The sequence below is a fragment of the Chiloscyllium plagiosum genome, unplaced genomic scaffold, assembly GCF_037043375.1.
Source record: "Chiloscyllium plagiosum isolate Xiang-an unplaced genomic scaffold, Cpla_swu_hap1 HiC_scaffold_35, whole genome shotgun sequence".
Classification (NCBI taxonomy): domain Eukaryota; kingdom Metazoa; phylum Chordata; class Chondrichthyes; order Orectolobiformes; family Hemiscylliidae; genus Chiloscyllium; species Chiloscyllium plagiosum.
Genome location: NW_028270173.1, coordinates 11,583,537 through 11,599,408, shown reverse-complemented (window position 1 = coordinate 11,599,408; position 15,872 = coordinate 11,583,537). Strand labels below are relative to the sequence as shown.

Sequence of the window (15,872 nt, the reverse complement as noted above, 5' to 3'; positions counted from 1 at the left end):
CCAAACTCCCTTCCACTCTGGAAACAGAAATAATAAATAGACTGAAGAATTTAGTGTCATAGAGTTGCACAGCACGGAAACAAACATCTGCTGATCAGATATCCTCAATTAATCTGATTCCATTTGCCAGCACTTGGCCCATATCCCTCTGGACCCTTCCTATCCATATACCCATTTAAATGCCTTTTAAATGTTGTAATTGTACCACCCTCCACCACTTCCTCTGGCAGCGCATCCCATGCACAGATGGCAGTGTATGTGAAAAGGTTGGCCACGTAAATCCCTTTTAAATCTCTCCCCCTCACCTTAAACTTATGTCCTCTAGTCCAGGACTCCCCCCTACCTGGGAGAAAACTTTGTTTGTTGGCACTATCCATGCCCCTCATGATTTTATAAATCTCAAATAGGTCACCCCTCATCCTCAGATGCTCCAGAGAAAATAGCCCCAGCTTATTCAGCCTCTCCTTATCTTTCAAACCCTGCAATCCTGGCAACATCCTTGTAAATCTTTTCTGAACCTTTCAAGCTGAACAATGCCTTTCCTATAGCAGGGAGTCCAGACTTGAACGCAGTATTCCAAACATGACCTAATCAACGTCCTGTACAGCCAAAACATGACCCCCCCCAGCCCACTAGCCCATTTGATCAAGATCCCAATGTACACTGAGGTAACCACCTTCACTGTCCACTACACTTTCAATTGTAGTGTCATGTGTAACCTTACTAACCATCCCTCCTACACTCACACCCAGTTTGTCTGGGAGCCCACCACATGCCTGAGCCCCCTCGAGTGTACGTGAGGTCCCGGGGCCAAGTGCCTTGTCTGTCAGACTGCGGACAGCTTGGATCGGGAACCGGAGGTGGACCCACTCCCTCACTATGCCGGTGTTATCCAGCCCACTCCCTGCCCATCCAGCACGTCCCTGACTCTGGTCAGCCCTGTATCCCGAGCTCTCTCCTCCCTCAGCCAGCACAATCCGTGCTCGAGGAGGAACCTGTTCCTGAGCAGGCTCTCCCTGACGAGACTCCCACTCCCCGGAGGGGGAGAGCTCCTGGGTGGGGGGGAGCTGACCGTGTCCCAGACTGTGATTGGGTCCAGATAGGAGACAGGCAATTCCTGGAAGAAGACCCGAAGCCGGGACCACTCCATGAACAGGAACTGTGTGTCGTAATGGAGGCCGTGCACCTGACGGAAGCAATATGTCATCAGGTGCCCCACCCTGGAGGAGGCTCGATGGAAAGGTATCACTACAGGGTCTGAAGGTGGAAAGTCACTCCCTGGGTGTGAAGGTACACCAGCCCCTGACCACCCTCCTCAAGCGGGAGACTCCGAACCGCAGCAGCAACTCAGTGTTGCCCCTTGTCCCAGAAAGACCCGAGGAGCTGTTTCTGAATGGCGGTGACAAAGCCGGGGGAGGGCCCAAAGTGACCAGCCGGTCCCACAACAGGGCGGCCACCTGCTGGTTTCTGAGCAGCACTCGCACCCTGTAGGACATCACTCGGAGCACTCCTGTCCAGCGAGCTGGGGGAGTGGTCACCTTAGTCTCCAACACTTGCCAATTCCCGGCCAGGATTCCTCAGCACGGTGAAGGTGGATTCCCAGGTAGAGGAGGGGAGGGGGACTCCACGTGAAGCACCGGAGCTCCTCCGGCAAGGGGTTCCATCCTCACGGATCGACCAGAATTCCCAAACTCTTGCTCCAGTTGAACCTTGTGGAGGGCGCTGCAGAGTAGACCTCCTGGCACTCGCACATCCTCCACAGGTCAGCTGGGGCTGTGACCATGAGGAGCACAGTGTCGGTGTAAGCCGGAAAAATCCCCTCCAGCCCCGGCCCACGCAGAGCGAAACCCGAAAGGCGCTTACACAAGAGGCACAGGAATGGCTCCACTCAGAGAGAATAAAGCTGGGTGGACAGGGCCAGACCTGACACACTCCTCTCCCACAGCGTAGGGGCACCGTCAGGGACCCGTTAACCTTCACTGGGCACTCCGCGGCGACGTACAGAACTCAGATCCCAGCGACAAAACGTGTCCCAAACCCGGAAAGCTGTCAGAGTCCCGAGGTGCCAAGGGGAGTCGAAATTGCCCGGTAAAGATTTTGTAGTTTGTGCTGAGGAGGGAAACCGGGCACCAATTCTTTAACAAACAGATATCCCCTTCCTAGGCAACAGAGTGATGACGGTCCTGCACCAAGAAAGGGACATCTCTCCGGTCGTGATACATTCCTCCAGGATGTCCCAGAATGCCCTGAGGAACGCCACGGTCAGCCCGTCCAGCCCCGGGGACTTTCCCCTGGAAAGACGGTTGAGGGCAGGGGTCAGCTCCAAGCTCAGAGGGGCAGATCCCCCATCGGAACAAAGATGCTGCTGGTGGATCCTGGGCCTTTTTCCCAGTGAGTAGAAGAAGGGGAAGCGGGGGTCGGGATCCTGAAGGAACTGGATCCGTGATCTCACGTACACACCCCAGGACCCAGTGAGCTGCAGATCCCGGAGCGCGGCCTTCTTCTCTTCATACACCCCCCACAGGGCCGGGTCCACATCGGGCTGACTGAGACGTGACTCCAGGTTGAGCAGTACTTTCTCTAACCCCTCCATCCTGACAAACGGACATGAGACTTGCCCACATCCCACCATAGCATCACCTACATTTCACCGTAGCCTCAAGGAGGTGAAGGAAAGAAACAATATGAAATCTGCGCTGGGCCCTCCTGCTGCCATTGACATTGAGGTTAGCTTTGAATGTCTTCATGACTGCATCAAGTGAAGGAGGTGTCTGTGTGTCACCGGGCTGACATACCCCTGCCTTGACCCTACCCCCAGGGTTGACAGCAGGAGGATCCTTTGCAGGGAGCTCCATGTCTCGGATTATATCAGCCTCAACTAAAGCATTGAGCAAAATGTTGCACCTCTTGGGGCAGTAGTTCAGTAACCTGCTCCATTCCCGGCACTGGGTCACCCTCTGTATCTGGGAAAAGATTCCCCAGTGAGGGCAGAGAGTGCCTGACATAAAGGCCTGGGAGGGAGTGAGGAGGCCTGCTCCTTCATCACTCCCATCCAGGATGCCCTCAGTGTAGCTATCCTCCCACCTCAGTCCCCAGTCAGCACAGGCAGCACCACAAGGTTCTTGTGGCATGGACAAGACCTCAGCAGCCATACCCACCTCAGCTTCTGAGGGGCCTGGTCCAGTTACGATGGATTGTGTGAGCAGGTTCGTGTCTCCCTCCCCTAGTGAGGAGGGGAAGGGGTTTCCGGGTGAAGGTACTTCCTTAGACTTCGGAGGAAGTTGTCATTTGTACTGGAGTCCCCCGTCTCTCCCACCCCGAGGTGTGGCATCTTTTCTGGAGGATAGGGCACACAGGGCATGTGGGTTGGGGGTTGGGGGAGCAGGGGAAACTGAGGTACCACTTGCTCACTCGCAGTTTCATCATCGACAGATGCTGAGCTGGACCCCGAATCCCACACCTTCCTGATGAGCCCAGTACCACTCTCCTTTGTGAGGGAGGAACTACCTCCAGAGGGTCAACAGGCGAGAACCTCCCACCAACAGTCAGCCCCTTCTCCAGGGCAAGGTACACTGCCCACTCAGTCTTCAGGAAGGACACCATCTTCTTGTATATCTTCGAAGCAGTGACAATGGTGGGGCGCTGACTAACCCCCATCCCCTTGCCACCAAGGCAGCTCCACATCCCTCAATGGTCAAGTTGGGGTGATTGTAAAGTTTCCCCTGGGGGTGGGGGTGCACAGGATGCACCCACTGCCCTCCTGTAGGAATGAACGACTGGGCTCCACTCCCTAAGTTAGTTTTGAATGCCCACGGTCACCTCCCAAACCAGGACCAGGTCACCTCCCAAACCAGGACCAACCCTCCTCTCCACACATAGTAGGTAAAGGAAACTGAAAGAGTGCTGTAAAACCTCACTTGCCAATCAATCACCTCAGCCAGCTCTGTCCTGACCTGACCCCACCCCTACAACCCACAACCCACAACCCACAGGGCCAAAACAATAGTCACTGGCAGCAGATAGTCCGTAGTCACAGTGTAATAATAAGGAGATGGCCAAGGCTCCACACTGTTCCAGGACACAGACTCCAAAATACTGCCATTCACTGCAAGTGTTCTGGACCCAACAATTAATGTCCAGGCTTGAATCCCCCAGCTGAAAGTATAAGTCCAGGCTCCAGGAACAGGCCTGGACAGAAGTGCAGGCCACCACACTTCTCAGTTTTGCTCCTTCTCTGGTGGGACTATTTACATTTCGATAAAGGACATTTTCTTGGACACATTTAACACATTCTTTACCATCCAAATGTTTAACACTATGGTAATCCCAGTCAATGTTAGGAAAATTAAACTCACCTGCCATTCCAACCTTATTATTCTTACAAATATCTGAGATTTCTCTCCATATCTGTTCCTTAATTTCCCTCTGACAACTGGGAGGACAATAGTACAAACCCATCAAGGTGATCATTCACTTTTTTATTTCTAATTTCAACCCATGTATTTTCATTGGACAATTATTAAGAAATCTCTGCTCCAATTACAGCAGTAATGCTTTCCTTAATCAAAAGTGCCACTGCCCAGCCTCTCTTGCCTCTCTTTCTATCCTTCCTATAGCACCTGAAACCCAGAAATACTGAGTTGTCCGTGCTGTCCATTCATCAGCCAAGTTTCTGTAGTAGCAATGACATCCCAGTCCTATGTTCCCAAACATGCCTTGAGCTTATTAACCTGATGTGCAAGACTGCTTACATTGAAATAAATGCAGCTTAATGCTTCAGAGTTACTTCATTCTCTGGCTTGCTCATGTCTGTCTTTTCTGATTAACCTTCTGATTGAAAACATCCTCATTTATCTTTGTATTTACTCTGCTACTTAGGATCCCTCCACCTCCTCTCTCTCATCATTTGCATTCTCCCTCAATAGAACTAACAAATCTTCCCACCAGGATATTGGTCCCTTTCCAGTTTAGGTGAAATCCATCCTTTTTGAATAGGCCTTCTCTGTCCCGGAAGAGATCACAATGATTCAAGAATCTGAATCCCTGAACATTACCCCACCTCTCCAGCTATTCATTTATCCCCTTTATTCTTTCATTATTTCCTTCATTCAAGCTTGGCACTGGGAGTAAACCAGAGACTGCTACTTTTGAAGTTTAATTTATTAATCTTCTGCCTGATCTTTTATGTTCACTCTGTAAAACCTCAAGCTTTTCCATAAACTGTGTCATTCCCAACAAGGTTTACAATAACTTCCAATTTCTCACTCTCCCCTTTAACAACACGCTTTAAATGTTTTGAGATGTCCTTAATCCCGGCACCAAGAAAGCAACACACAATCCTGGATAAACACTCACTGCCACAGAGTGTCCTGTCTGTGCCCTGGACAGCAGAGACCCCGACAATTATTTAAAAAATTTTTGTCAAACTCCAAAACTTATTTTTAGTGTCCAAGATCTGAGTGCCTCTTCTACTTTTCTCTGAGAGACTATCCTTTTCAACTGTATACAAAACTGAATATCTGGTTGAGAGGGGTACAGCCTCAGGAGATGTCGGGACCACCTTCTTACCTTTCCTGGCTGTCACCCATCTGTCTGACTGATCCTGCTGTGTCATCACTTCTCTAAATCTACTGGCCATCTATCTCACTGTCTCTTGTTTGCCCTCATTATTCGTCAAAATGTGGGATCTGGTCTTTGCTGAAAGATGTATATCTGCCATCATTGACACACCTTATCATCTCCTCAAATATCTCAATCAACTTTGTTCGGCATGAGCTCCCTCTGACTAAGCCATACTGATTAATCGGGCATTAGCCCTTCTTCAGGAAGAAGGGCTAATGCCCGAAACGTCGAATCTCCTGTTCCCTAGATGCTGCCTGACCTGCTGCGCTTTTCCAGCAACACATTTCCATCTCTGATCTCCAGCATCTGCAGACCTCACTTTCTCCATACTGATTAATCCCAAAACAAACCTGGCCTCTCCAGGTAGAGATTAATTCTCTCCTTCTGAATTTTATCCAATAGTTTCCCTCCCACTGATGTGAGGCTCACTGCTCTGTCATTCCCTGGTTTATCCCTATCGCCTTCTTGAAAGGTGGAACCACGTTAGTTGTTATCCAGACCTCTGCATTTCCCAGTGACCAGAGAGGAATTAAAAGTTTGTCTCCCATAGCCACCTGGGTTCCATCTCATCTGGGACTTGGGGAATTTGTTCCCTGCCAAAACCTCCAATATTTCTTTTATCCCTGTGTCAATTTGCTCAAAAACCTCACAGTCTCACTCCCCAAAAGTGACAAATCATGTCTCACAAACTTGATTGAATATTTTGAAGAAGTAACAAAGAGGATTGATGAGGGCAGAGCGGTAGATGTGATCTATATGGACTTCATTAAGGCGTTCGACAAGGTTCCCCATGGGAGATTGGTTAGCAAGGTTAGATCTCACAGAATACAGGGAGAACTAGCCATTTGGATACAGAACTGGCTCAAAGGTAGAAGACAGAGGGTGGTGGTGGAGGGTTGTTTTTCAGACTGGAGGCCTGTGACCAGTGGAGTGCCACAAGGATCGGTGCTGGGTCCACTACTTTTTGTCATTTATGTAAATGATTTGGATATGAGCATACGAGGTATAGTTAGTTAGTTTGCAGATGACTCCAAATTTGGAGGTGTAGTGGACAGCGAAGAGGTTTACCTCAGATTACAACAGAATCTTGACCAGATGGGCCAATGGGCTGAGAAGTGGCAGATGGAGTTTAATTCAGAAAAATGTGAGGTGCTACATTTTGTGAAAGCAAATCTTAGCAGGACTTATACACTTAATGGTAAAGTCCTAGGGAGTGTTGCTGAACAAAGAGACTTTGGAGTGCATGTTTATAGCCCCTTGAAAGTGGAGTCGCAGGTAGATAGGATAATAAAGAAGGTGTTTAGTATGCTTTCCTTTATTGGTCAGAGTATTGAGTACAGGAGTTGGGAGGTCATGTTGCAGCTGTACAGGACATTGGTTAGGCAACTGTTAGAATATTGCGTGCAATTCTGGTCTCCTTCCTATCGGAAAGATATTGTGAAATTTGAAAGGGTTCAGAAAAGATTTACAAGGATGTTGCCAGGGTTGGAGGATTTGAGCTATAGGAAGAGTCTGAACAGGCTGGGGCTGTTTTCCCTGGAGCGTTGGAGGCTGAGGGGTGACCTTATTACAGGTTTACAAAATTATGAGCGGCATAGATAGGATAAATAGACAAAGTCTTTTCCCTGTGTTGGGGGTGTCCAGAACTAGAGGGCATAGGTTTAGGGTGAGAGGGGAAAGATATAAAAGACACCTAAGGGGCCACTTTTCACACAGAGGGTGGTACGTGTATGGAATGAGCTGCCAGAGGAAGTGGTGGAGGCTGGTACAATTGCAACATTTAAAAGGCATTTAGAGGGGTATATGAATAGGAATGATTTGGAGGGATATGGACCGGATGCCGGCAGATAGGACCAGATTGAGTTGGGATATCTGGTCGGCATGGACAGGTTGGACTGAAGAGTCTGTTTCCGTGCTGTACATCTCTATGACTCTATGACTGTAAATTCTAATTTCCATTGTCCTTCTCCCAGGTGAAGACAGAAGCAAGGTAATAAATTAACACCCTGCCTCTGTCCTCCAGCTCCATCCCCAGATTGTTCCTTGGTACCTACATTTTGCTGGTTATTCTCTTCCCCTTGATAGACTGAAGAAATATCTTGGGTTTCTCCCTCATTTTAGCCACCAGTGTTTTCTCATGCACCTACTTTGCTCTCTCAATTACTTCCTTAAATCCCAGCTGCTCGTTCAGTACTCTATGAGGGCCTTGTAATTCCCTGCTCTTACTCCCCAACTACATTGAAAAAAAGGGCCACCATTCCAATAGCCCTTCCTGATTACCTGCTGTCCCTGTGTGCTAGCTTTCTGTATTTCATGCACAAATACTCTCAAGTGCCTTTGTAGTGCACCTTTCTGCAGTTTTTCTCCATTTAAATAATTCTTTGTTCTTTTGATTTCTCTTCAAAATAAATAACCTTCCCAAATTAATCCTCCGTTTGCCAACTTTATGTCCATTTACTTAAACCATCAATATCTCTGTGAATTGAAAAGTATGCATGGATTTAACAGGGAGCCCGGTTTAGCTGGGATAATGGAGCAGTGTCAGCTGACCCCTGGGAGGTGTTACATCACAAGACTGTTCAACCTGATGATGTCAGTAAATCCCTGAGGTGTACAGGGCACTGCTACAACTGGTCATTGTGATGTCATCAACATGAACATCGAGGAGATTGGCCAGTGATCATGTGACCACCGCATCAAAAGTGTGTGCAGCACCTTGATTGGACAGCTTCTCAAAGCTAATGTAATCAATGTTATTGATTATGAAATGAATAAAGTATTAACTCCTTGTTTGACATTAAATCAGAGTTTGTGCACAGCCTGACTTATCATCCTATCCCCTGTATTTGCTTAAATAGAACCATTGAAACAAAGAACAGAGCATCAAGTGGTCTGTGAGAAAATCAAAGAGTGATCAAACTCTGATCACCCCTCTCTTCAGCCACTGGAGACAGAGGAGTATGGATGTATGTTTGCTTGCTGAGCTGCAAGGCTCATTTCATGATGTTTCGTCACCCTACTAGGTAACATCTTCAGAGGGCCTCAGGCGAAGCATTGTACATGATTCCTGCTTTCTATTTATATGTTTGTGTTTGTTGGGGTTGGTGATTTCATTTCCTGTGGTTTTGTCATTTTCCATGGTGATGTAATTTCCTGTTCTTTTTCTCAGGGGGTGGGAGATATGGTCTAACTCAATGTGGTTGTTGATGGAGTTCCGGTTGGAATGCCATGCTTCTGGGAATTCTTGTGCGTGTCTCTGTTTGGCTTGTCCTAAGATGGATGTGTTGTCCCAGTCGAAGTGGTGTCCTTCCTTATCTGTATATAAGGATACTAGTGAGAGAGGGTCATGTTTTTTGTGGCTAGTTGATGTTCGTGTATCCTGTGGCTAGTTTTCTGCCTGTAGTGTTTGTTACAGTCCTTGCAGGGTATTTTGTAAATAACATTAGTTTTGCTTGTTGTCTATATAGGGTCTTTCAAGTTCATTAGCTGCTGTTTTAGTGGGTTGGTGGATTGGTGGGCTACCATGATGCCAAGGGGTCTGAGTAGTTTGGCAGTCATTTCCGAGATGTTTTTGATGTAGGGGAGAGTGGCTAGAGTTTCTGGATATGTTTTGTCTGCTTGTTTGGGTTTGTTGCTGAGAAATCGGTAGATTGTGTTCATTGGATATCTATTCTTCTTTTCGAATACATGGTATAGGTGAGTTTCCTCTGCTCTGCCGTAGTTCCTCTGTGCTGTAGTGTGTGTTGGCTCATTGGAATGATGTTCTGATGCAGATAAGGGAGGACACCACTTCGACTGGAACAACACATCCATCTTAGGACAAGCCAAACAGAAATTCACAAGAATTCCTTGAAGCATGGCATTCCAATCGGAACTCCATCAACAAACACATCGACTTAGACCCCATCTACCACCCCCAAGAAAAAGTACAGGAAATGACATCACCAACCCAAAGAAACCCAAACATATAAATAGAGAGCAGGAATCATGTACACTGCTTCGCCTGAGGCCCCACTGAAGATGTTACCTATTAGGTTGATAAAATGTCTGGATCATCCCAGCTCAGTGAGCAAACCTACATCCAGAACCTCAACCTGAGCTCGAAATCTTCTCAAAACTCGTACACAACAGTGTCTGAGAGTTCCTGTCTTGGTGAAAGGGTTTGGGATTGAACAGTCACAGCTGATCAGCTGAAGATGATATTTCACATTCGGGAGACATCTGCATCACTGTCTTGGCAAGCATTTATTGTACAACCCTAATTATCCTGGAGGCTGCTCATTAACCCACTGTCGCTCATGTGGAGGAGGGACATCCACTGGGCAGTTAGGGGAGGATTTCCAGCATTTTGGCCCAGTTCAGCATGGTGTATGGCATACAGGACAATTTGCAGGTGATGGTGTTCCTGTTTGTCTGCTAACCTTACCCTTCCAGTCGGTTCAGGTCGCATAATTGGAAGTTACTGTCTGATGAGGCTTGGTGAGTTTTCTAATACTTTTTTTTTAAATTGAAGACACATTTCTGCAACTGTGTGTCAGTGGTGCAGGGAGTGAAGGTTAGAGGTATTAGACGGAGTGCCATTCAAGCAGCCTGTTTTGTCCTGGATTGTGTTGAGCTTCTTCAGTACAATTGGGGCTGCAGTCATCCAGGCAAGTGGAGAGACCTCTATTATGCACCAAATCTCTGCCTTATAGATGGAGGACTAGTAACTGAGGAGTCAGTAGGTGAGTTACTGGCTGCAGACTCTCTGACCTGCTCTTGTAGCTATAGTGTGTGTTCGATAGGTGAGTTCACTTTCTGGTCAATGGTAACCTCCAGGATGTTGCAAGTGAAGGATGCAGTGATGAGTGGAATTGTTACTGAACATCAAGTGTCGATGGTTACATTCTCTCTTGTTGGAAACGGTCATTGCCTGGCACTCGTGTGGCACGAATGTTACTTGTCACTCGACACCCCAAAGCTGGACAGAGTCATGGCCTCATTGTATTTGGACATGGATTGTTTCAGGATCTGAGTGGTTGGAAACGGTGCTGATTATTGTACAATCATTAGTGAATATCTCATCACCTCCACCGTGACCTTATGACGGAGGGAAATCCATTCAGGAAGCAGCTGAAGATGCTTAGGCCGAGCCATTACTCTGACAACCTCCTACAGAAATGTCTGGGAGCTGAGATGGTTGATCTTGAACAATCACAACCATCTTCCCTTGTGTTCAGTATTACTCAAAAAAGTAGAGAGATTTCCGCTGATTCCTATTAACTACAGTTTTGCTCATTACAGACTTTGATATTTGCATGAACAAAAATACAAATTATACAATATAAACCAGACTAAAGGAGGAACTTATCTGAGCTTTACCAGGTTGAGTGGCTTCCTGCATTTCTTTCCATACAAGAAATGGGAAGAGGCTGCAGAATGTTTGAGTGGAGAGGATACCGTCTGTTATTGAGAGCACATTAAGGTCATCACTAATTCTGTAAATATTAAACATTAATTGATTAGAAATTTAGCATAAATACTTTCCTGAGTAATTTCACCAACTTGCACTGAGTTTCAGTAAAGTGTCCTACCTCCTCCTCCGAGATGTTTGCTCCTGAAATAAACCAAACACAATCTGAGTTGACAGAGACTGACTGTCTATATACAGATAGCATTAATTACACTCACATTGTTGCAAGCTGCTGAGAATTGCCAATTCTGATTGTTGGAGGCATCAAATAGAAAGAGGATGTGACACCAAGGATATTGAAGACCAGAAAAACAAATAAAAAGTTTGAACAATTACAAAGGATTGAAAGAAACATAAATATATTTTACTGGATAAAAATCTGACTTTGATATTTAAATTTACAATAAAGAAAGATATTGATCCCATAGATTCAGTAAAGATATTTTCACTTCTAAGTAAACTAAATATATGAGTGTGTGAACATCATCCAGTTATAAATAAATCCAATAAATAAATACAGAACCTGCTAAAAACCAGGCATGAGGCCTTTAGATCAGGAGACCCACTCAGATATAAGGATTCCAAGTTTGACCTTCACAAAGCTATTAAGACAGTCAAGGACCAATATCAATCCAAACGAGAGACCCAGACAGACACCCAGCAACTATGGCAAGGACTGATTGACATCACAGGTTCGAAAAAGAGACTGTGCAAGATAGCAGACGATGACATATCCCTCCCAGAACGTCTTAACATCTTCTGTCCTCGCTTTGAGCAAAATTTCAATGGAGAGGTAACACCTATTCTGACAAGTCCTAATGAACCTATCCCAACAGTCACTGCACCAGAGGTCAGATCAGTTTTCCTTCCTATGAATCCAATGAAAGTGATGGGACCAGATGGAGTACCAGGCCGTGCACTCAGAGCATGTGTAGATCAACTGGCAGAGGTCTTCTCGGACATCTTCAACCTCTCCCTGCAGCAGGCCACTGTCCCTGCCTGCTTTAAGAGGGCTGACATCATCCCAGTGCCGAAGAAGGCTTGTGCAGCATGTCTCAATGACTACCGCCCAGTGGCCCTAACTTTGGTGGTCATGAAGTGCTTGGAAAGGCTGGTCATGGCATTAATCAACTCCAGCCTCCCCACTACTCTTGACCCACTCCAATTTGCCTATTGGACCAATAGATCCATGTCAGATGCCATATCACTTGCCCTTCACTCCTCCCTAGAGCATCTTGACACCAAGAACAGCTAGGTAAGAATTCTACTCATTAAGTACAGTTCAGCCTTCAACAGTATTATCCCTTCGAGACTGATTACTAAACTTAGTGATCTCGGACTAAGCCCACTCTCTGCAACTGGATCCTCAGTTTCCTGACCCACAGGTCATAATCAGTGAAGATTGGGGACAATATTTCATCCTCACTAACACTCAACACTGGAGCCCCCCAGTGGTGGGTACTCAGCCCCTTACTGTACTCAGCCCCCTACTGTACTCACTGTATAGCCATGGCTGCATTGCAAATACCAGACTAATGCCATTTACAAATTTGAAAATGACACCACCATAGTCAGTTGAATCTCAGATGGTGACAAAACAGACTACAGATGGGAGATGGAAGAGCTGGAAAAATGGTGCACTGAGAACAACCTAGCTCTCAATGCAGGAAAACCAAGGAACTCATTATTGACTATCGGTAGGATGTTACTCATGCCCCCCCCCCCCCCTACACAATAACAGCACAAAAGTGGAACGAGTGGAGAGTGTCAAGCTCCTGGGAATGGTCATCAACAACAAGCTTTCTTGGACTCTTCACGTGGACACATTGGTTACAAGAGCCCAACAATGTCTCTTCTTCCTCAGGTAGCTAAGGAAATTTGGCATGGCGGCGAATACCCTTGCCAATTTTTATAGCTGTGCCATCAAGAGCATTCTGTCTGGATGTATCACCACCTGGTATGGCAACTGTACCATTCAAGATCAGAGACAGTTACAGAGAGTGGTGAACTTGGCCCGGACAATCACAAAGGCCAACCTCCCATCTATAGAATCCACCCACCAGGCCCGCTGTCAAGGAAAGGCTACCAGCATTCTCAAAGATCCATTTCGCTCTGGCAATGCCTTTCTACAACCTCTACCATTAGGTGGCAGGGGGGAGGAAAGGTACAGAAGCCTAAACACACGAACCAGCTGGTTTCGAAACATTTTCTACCCTACTGTTGTTAGAATACTGAATGGACTCTTAACATTCACCTGTGTCTGTGTTTTTGTTTTTGCCACTGTTTACCTATTATTTAAAACTATGCTACTTAACTCTGTGATCAGCCTGTATTGCTTGCAAGACAAAGCTTTTCACTGTGTCTCGGTGCACGTGACAATAAATTCATTTCAATTCAATTCAATGGGGAGTTCAGGAGAAATGTCATGATCAAGAAATTGATGAGAATGTGGAATCCACAGTCACACAGTGTGATTGAGACAAATATATTGAACAGAAAAGTGGAGAACCTAATGATGGAGAAAGCAGCAGAGGGAGATGGTGACGGAGGAATGAAGGAGGATGGGTGTCTGCATCATGTTGGGACTGTTCACTTTCACTGAACTAAACTGAAACATAATCCCTCACCTTCAGAAATTCCACACTGTCTTTTTGTTCCAACTGTTTCTCCAACGTTGAGAGTTTCTCCTGAAGAGAATTTAAATTATCTTGAATTTTACAGAGATTTTGCTCCATTGGTTTGAGAATGTTTTCCTCTTGTTCCCTGAGATCTCGGAGTAAACTCTGCTCTTTCTCAGTCAGCATCTGGTGCATTTTAGTGAACTCGGATTTGATGTGGGTCTGCAGGCTGCTGGATTCCTCCTGTCAGGGGAAATATAAACACAATATGTTTCTGCAAAAAAAAACAAATGAACAAATCAATTGTTGAAGCCAAACCCAGGGAGAGTTTACCTGAATTTTGGAAATCTTCTGTTTCTGCTGCTGCTCCATTTCTAGAGCCGCTGATTTCTTCCCTGTGAGAGAATCCAAGGAAGATTTCACCCGATCCTGGGATTGGGAAAGAAAATCAAAAAATAAAAACGTTAGATCATGAAAATATGATGAAATAATCAGGGGATGGAATGTGTTTCCTTTTACCTTGTAGATTCCAACAGCTTCTTTAACCGGGATAAAGCAGTGCTCCCTGTGTTCCCAGGAATCTCTACAAATCACACAGATCAATTTCTTGTCAGTTTCACAAAACAGCTTCAGTCCTTCCTGATGTTCCTCACAGTGATGTTTACTTTCCTTCTCTTGCGGATTCACATTTAATGTTCGAGCTTTCTCGGCCAGATTTGCTAAGGCCCAGCTGCCTCTGAGGGTTCTGTCCAGAAACTCCTGTCTACATTCCGGGCAGGAGTTTATCTCCTGCTTTTCCCAACTCTGGGTGATACAGGAGCGGCAGAAGTTGTGTTCACATTCCAGTGAAACCGGATCGGTGAAGAAATCCAGACAAATGGGACAAATTACCTCCTTGGTCCAACTCTCTCCCTGCTGTCTGGAAGCCATGTTCGAGCACTTCCTGATTCAAACTGCTTTTAGTTTTGATGTTCTTTCCCTTCTGAACACCTCCAGACATTCGCTGCAAGACTGGGAATTAATCTTGGACATGAATTTATTTCCCACTCACTTATACACAAAAAGACTAAACCAAGACCAGGTGCCAGGTGAAACAGAGAGTACCGAAGGATACAAATTGAATGCAGGGGAGGAAGGTAAAAGTCCAAGGAAGTGAAAGTCCAAGGAATGTTGACAAAGGGAGTGGCTGGAAGGCAAAGGGAAGAGGTGAATCTTTAACCCTGTGAGTGACAGGAATCCTCGTGTTACAGGAGATGTGATCTACCTGGACTTCAGTAAGACGTTCGACAAGGTTCCCCAAGGGAGACTGGTCAGCAAGGTTAGAACTCATGGAATACAGGGAGAAAGAGCCATTTGGATACAGAACTGGCTCAAAGGTGGAAGACAGAGAGTGGTGATGGAGGGTTGTTTTTCAGACTGGAGGCCTGTGACCAGTGGAGTGCCACAAGGACCGGTGCTGGGTCCACTTCCTTTCATCATATATATAAACGATTTGGATGTGAGCATAAGAGGTACCATTCATAAGTTTGTAGATTGGAGGTGGAGTGGATAGTGAAGAGAGTGACCTCAGATTACTACAGGATCTTGACCAGATGGGCCAATGGGCTGAGAAATGGCAGATAGACTTTAATTCAGATAAATGTGAGGGTAAATTTTTGGAAAGCAAATCTTAGCAGGACTTATACACTTAATGGTAAGGTCCAAGAGAGTGTTGCTGAACAAAGAGACCTTGGAGTGCAGATTCATAGCTCCTTCAAAGTGGAGTCACAGGTAGATAGGATAGTGAAGAAGGCGTTTGGTATGCTTTCCTTTATTGGTCAGAAGTTGAGTATTAAGTACAGAAGTTGGGAGGTCATATTGCAGCTATACAGGACATTGATTAGGCCACTATTGGAATATTGTGTGCAATTCTGGTCTCCTTCCTATCGGAAAGATGTTGTGAAACTTGAAAGGGTTCAGAAAAGATTTACAAGGATGTTACCAGGGTTGGAGGTTCTGAGCTATAGGGAGAGGTTGAATAGGCTAGGGCTGTTTTCCCTGGAGCGTCAGAGGCTGAGGGGTGACCTTTTTCGAGGTTTATAAAGTCATGAGGAGCACGGATAGGATAAATAGACAAAGTTTTTTCCCTGGGATTGGGGAGTCCAGAACTAGAGGGCAGAGGTTTAGGGTGAGAGGGGTAA

General features: G+C 46.1%; 1 protein-coding gene across 1 annotated transcript in view; it reads right to left on the bottom strand.

Annotated features, from left to right (window-relative positions):
- The window catches only part of LOC148140062 (zinc-binding protein A33-like), a 31,249-nt gene extending 16,457 nt beyond the window's left edge, over window positions 1-14,792 (bottom strand). The window contains exons 1-5 of the mRNA XM_087979232.1: window positions 14,212-14,792; window positions 14,026-14,121; window positions 13,702-13,935; window positions 11,196-11,218; window positions 10,984-11,099 (exon numbers count right to left, since the gene is read on the bottom strand). Coding sequence (XP_087835358.1) covers window positions 10,984-11,099; window positions 11,196-11,218; window positions 13,702-13,935; window positions 14,026-14,121; window positions 14,212-14,622 — 880 coding nt within the window. The 5' untranslated portion in view covers window positions 14,623-14,792. The remainder of the gene's footprint in view (window positions 1-10,983; window positions 11,100-11,195; window positions 11,219-13,701; window positions 13,936-14,025; window positions 14,122-14,211) is intronic.
- Between the last annotated feature and the right edge of the window lie 1,080 nt (window positions 14,793-15,872).